General features: G+C 45.2%; 1 protein-coding gene across 1 annotated transcript; it reads left to right on the top strand.

Moving 5' to 3' along the window:
• The first annotated feature begins 491 nt into the window (after positions 1–491).
• On the top strand, positions 492–4,654 carry LOC144719505 (uncharacterized). The gene is made up of 3 exons (XM_078595492.1): positions 492–646; positions 2,054–2,181; positions 3,354–4,654. Exons 1-3 carry the CDS (start codon positions 604–606, stop codon positions 3,870–3,872), a joined length of 690 nt encoding a protein of 229 aa, XP_078451618.1. The 5' UTR covers positions 492–603; the 3' UTR covers positions 3,873–4,654.
• Positions 4,655–5,202: the final 548 nt, after the last annotated feature.

Raw genomic sequence — 5,202 nt, 5'->3', positions numbered from 1 at the left:
TGTGTGTTTAAACCGAGCGCTCTCATCACAAACATCACACAATCCAGCGGTATTCGTTTAACGCGTCGACAACTGCTGATGAAACCTCCCCACCCTCCACTCCCGATGGTCAGAACCGGTAAATAATTTGCTCGTGTAAGCACATGCTGATGACCGATAATGTTGAACTGGAAAGCCAAACAGACTAAAACGAATACAGTACAGTATTAAATGTTCAAGTGAAGAGGCTAAAACATGTCTGGGGGAGGGGGTGGTTGTATTACTTTTTAATTCACGTGACGACCACGTCAACGCAATGTGCACGGTGCAACCAACCCCCCGCGCACACGAATTCCGCCACGTGAACAAATGTGGAAGTTGAGCGTATGACTTACACGGGGCGACTGTGGTGTCCCCCACGCCACGGGATTTACACAATACTCCCCCCTCCCCTGCCCCACCTCCCCCCGCTCTGCCCCGTGTGTGTGCGCGCGGTATATAGAGGCGGGAGGTGCTTTGAGCCGACATCAGTCTCTTCCTCCGAGGTCGACGCCACAAGCCGCCTCGACACCGCACCTCCGACTGGCACGGTTCAACGTGCACTCTTAAACATCCACGCCAGCCATGAATCGGACATTTTCATCGCGGATGATGACTTCTTCTAGAAGTAAGGTTGAAACATACACCGCGGTTGTATTACTGTAATATTCATATTCTTAGGTTTTTATCGGTAAAGTCACGTAGGTAAAAAAATTAAAATTAATAAAAGTAAAATAAAAATAAAATAAAAATCACGACGTCTCGGAGGCAACACAAGCTTCCGTCTTCAGGTGGAACCGTCACAGCACGATAGCTGTATCAAGTATATAGCTGTATCAAGTGACGGTTCCACCTGAAGACGGAAGCTTGTGTTGCCTCCGAGACGTCGTGATTTTTATTTTATTTTTATTTTACTTTTATTAATTTTAATTTTTTACCTACGTGACTTTACCGAAAAAAACCTAAGAATATGAATCCTTGCAGTCACGAAAGCTTCAAATCTAGAATGTATTACTGTTATTGTTGTACTTTTACGATGATGGCTGCGATGATGATAATAATCGGTCATGTACATGATTACGTTTGTTAGGTTAGGTCGTGTAAATATAAAGATGTCGTACACCCACCTCTACAAGACACAGCCAATGAGTAAGGATTATCACGTGAATACAACTTTCAATTTGTTACTGAATTTACTCAATTGTTAATGTTGTGGGTTTATTTTATTTTATTATTATTTTCACCTACGTGACTTTACCGAAAGAATCTAGAATTAGTAACAAATTGGCACGTTCTGTTCACGTAGCAAACTTTACCAATTGTCAGTTCACTGCTGGATGAAGTGTGGTGGCGTAGTGATTATCACAATGAATTGCGGACCTGATTTCCTGAGTTCGATTCCCAATCACGGCCAACTTCAGTGACCAATATTTGAACCGGTTCTAGCGCTGACCAGCATGGTGAAATATGGTCAAACAATCCCCATTCATCCGGCACGGGGGTTGGCAACCCGTGGCTCCGGAGGCGAATGCCGCTCTTTAAGGACTGCACAGCGGCTCTTGAAATTCTAGATTTGAGGACGGAAGCTTGTGTTGCCTCCGAAACGTCGTGATTTTTATTTTATTTTTATTTTACTTTTATTAATTTTAAAATTTTACCTACGTGACTTTACCGAAAACAACCTAAGAACATGGCTCTTGAAAGATTGAGTTTTTAACCGGATTCTAAAAAAAAAATCTTCTTGTTATTTTTAGTTGCTGACCCTTGACCTTGGGACTCTAGTTTACCATGGGCAAGGGCCAGCAACCTGTGGCTCTGGGGTCGCCCTACGGCCCTTTAAGGACCGCTTCGTGACATCGTTTATCAAGGACCAACATCTCGTATTCACCGCGTGCATTTCGGCTCTTGAAACATTAAGACTTTTTTTTACCGAATTCGAAAAAAATGTCTCATTATTACGTTGGTTGCTGACCCCTGATCTAGCGGCATACATGTATCTTAAGTGCGCGCGTGTGTGTGTGCGTGCCGCCCGCAGCGCAGCACTGGCTGCCGGGAGAGAAAGGAGGAGTCCCCGAGAGCGACTCGTGGCACTCCTCCCTGCAGCTCACCCTTCAGCTCGCCAAGCAGCTGCAAGCGATGGGGACACAACTCATCCCGGCGTTCGTAAGTGGCTCCTCCTGCGCTCAGCGCCTACGGAATCACACGCGGCTCACGAGGCCCCACTCCACGGTCCACATGGCTGGGGAGACGATCAGAATCAGCGGCTCCAACACATCGCCTTTTCAAAGTTCGTCGTAATATATGAAACGTTTCTTGTAGGCTAATCGGCCAAAACGGTTGAAGGTTATTTTTGTCCCATAACGATAACATCCCAATATCACGATGATACTGGTAGGAACGAAGTGAACCAGCCTACAAAAGATTATATCGTCCGTCCGTCCGTGTAGCAACATCGCCCCCTACTGCAAACACTTGGCAGGACCCTACAAAAACCTTTAGACTCAGTGACGCTTTCCTGGCTAAACAAGTGTAACATTCCCTTATAATTCCCTGAGATAGCTTTTAATTAAAACATTTAAATTAAAAATTAACTCACAGCGGCCTAAAGCCTACAGCTAGGCCTAAAGCCTAGAACTAGGCCTCAAACTCTCCCTTCGTATCGTACCCCCGCGTGTGTGAAAGGGAGTTAATGTTGAACAATGTTACATTCCCTGATGTTTTAAAATAGAAACATTTACATTTAAAGCTTTTACATAAATAATTAAAACATTTAAATTATACATTAATAATTAAAACATTTAAATTAAAAATTAACTCACAGCGGCCTAAAGCCTACAGCTAGGCCTAAAGCCTAGAACTAGGCCTCAAACTCTCCCTTCGTATCGTACCCCCGCGTGTGTGAAAGGGAGTTAATGTTTAACAATGTTACATTCCCTGATGTTTTCAAATAGAAACGTTTACATTTAAAGCTTTTACATTAATAATTAAAACATTAAAATTATACATTAATAATTAAAACATTTAAATTAAGAATTAACTCACAGTGGCCTAAAGCCTACAGCTAGGCCTAAAGCCTAGGCCTCAAACTCTCCCTTCGTATCGTCCGATTAGGTGTAGCAACATCGCCCCCTACTGCAAACACTTGGCAGGACCCTACTAAAACCTTTACACTCAGTGAGGCTTTCCTGGCTAAACAAGTGTAATAATACATTATGTTTATATTCTTTGGTTATTCGTTCCTACCAGCCCACCCCGCAGGGGCCTGTTAATGATACACCCTTGCTCTATTGAATACATGCTTACACCCGCTTGTTGTGATCGCTCACCGCCCGCAGGGCTCCAGCGAGGAGGTGGAGGCCGGCGACTGGGCGCATGACATGCGCGCCGCCGGCGTGCCCCTGCTCTCCCGCAGGAGGTCCTTCTTCCCGTGGGCCCAGAGCCATCAGAAGCGGCTGCTCCGTGACGCCGGGGCGCTCGCCTTCTTCCTCGACTACCTGCGCCGCCTGCTCACCGAGCGAGTTCAGCGGCAGCCGGAGCAGCGGTCGACGCTCGCCTCCCTGCGCGGCACCGCGCGCTCACTCGAGGCTCTGCTCGAGCACCTCTGCAGCGCCCTGCGCCCCGCCGGGCAGACTCCCCGCCAGATCCAGCTGCAGCTGCTGCACCCGCCCAGTTGCGACGAGCAGGGGAAAGATGCTGCTGATGAAGTGGAGGATGAAGAGGAGGAGGAGGAAAAGCAGCTAAAGTGCGCACTTAAGATCCCCGCCGTGGTGATGCTCCATGAGTTCCAGGCGTGGGTGGAGCGCACGGTGCGAGACCTCAACACGGCCTGCAAGAACCACCACGAGATGGTGTAGGAGATCTGGCTGTGTGTCGCTGATGGTGGAAGGGATCTGGCTGCTTCATCATTACCACCACCACCACCATCACCCGTTTGCTTTGCACTTCAGTCAACCTCCTGCACGCGTTATTATTGTCGTTTACCTCCACTGCAAACATGATCAGCTGTCAGAGCCACTTTAAAGGTGGCTGATGAGGCTGATATTGGTTGATTGGTTCATAAGAATCGCGAACGTTTAACGTAATTATTACTACTGCGGTATTCAATTCGACGTATATTTATTAATTCCGTGTTTAGGATTTACATTGTATCGTTTAATGCGGGTGTGTGTAAATGCAGGGGCAGATGCATTGACTGATGTGGCGGCATTTCACCTTTGCCCTTAATTTATTTTTTGTATTTTTAACTTTAAAGGCACGTGCACATTTATTCACACTAACTTTCCATCAATAGATGTAAACTGTCATGTGTCGTTGCCTACTGCGGATTACAACCGTTACGATGTAAATTGAAAACTAAGTTTAAAAGTGCACTTGTCTAAATGCACACTGGCACGTTTCAGTAAACTTTGAGGGTCCATTTCTTATGATAAGAACTTACTGCGAATGAGAACGTTTTGCACTCGAATATTGGATATTCGTTTAAGCTATACTGTGTTGTTGGTTAAAAACATGTACTTTCTTGAGCCGAGTTTTTATTGAAAATAATTATTGGTTCAAATATAAATATTTCAGCAATATTTTGCACATATTTGCTGACGTTTTCATTATTAAAAACATGTCCGATTTAAAAAAGAAAGACGTGTAAATGTGGTTTATCATTACACTTGGAGTGTGTGCTACTCTTAATGCTTTCCAAAAAAGGTTGAAAGCGATCATGCGTTAGCTCTATGTGTCTGTCCGTCCAACTGTCTGTCCATCTCGCCTGGCACGGTAAAGATGTCTAATATGAACGGAAGTTGGTCACGTTATTTTGCTATAAGGGACTTACACCATACACAACCGGGCACATGTATCAAAGGGTTGCCCAAAAACATAGTCATGTAAACTATCGTAAAGCCAGAAGTAGGCCTATTTGTTTAGCAAGCCTGACAGTGGAGTTGCTATCGATGCCAACCACCCTCCACTCACCTGCAAGGCTCATTCGCTCATCTATTAATGGCTGATCTGTGCAGATAGATCATTGGATGATCTGTGCAGATAGAAAACTATATGTACAGGAGAACCCCTCTTAACGACGGCAATTGGTTCCAAGAATCCGGTCGCTAAGTGATTTGGTCGTTAAGCGAGTATGGGAATTACAAGTTAAAGGCTTCATTCGTTCCGATAGCATCGAAAGTTACCCTT

The sequence above is a fragment of the Lampetra planeri genome, chromosome 6, assembly GCF_965212315.1.
Source record: "Lampetra planeri chromosome 6, kcLamPlan1.2.h2, whole genome shotgun sequence".
NCBI classification, from domain to species: domain Eukaryota; kingdom Metazoa; phylum Chordata; class Hyperoartia; order Petromyzontiformes; family Petromyzontidae; genus Lampetra; species Lampetra planeri.
Note: the sequence above shows the minus strand (reverse complement) of the source record. Positions and strands in the feature narration are given on the sequence as shown.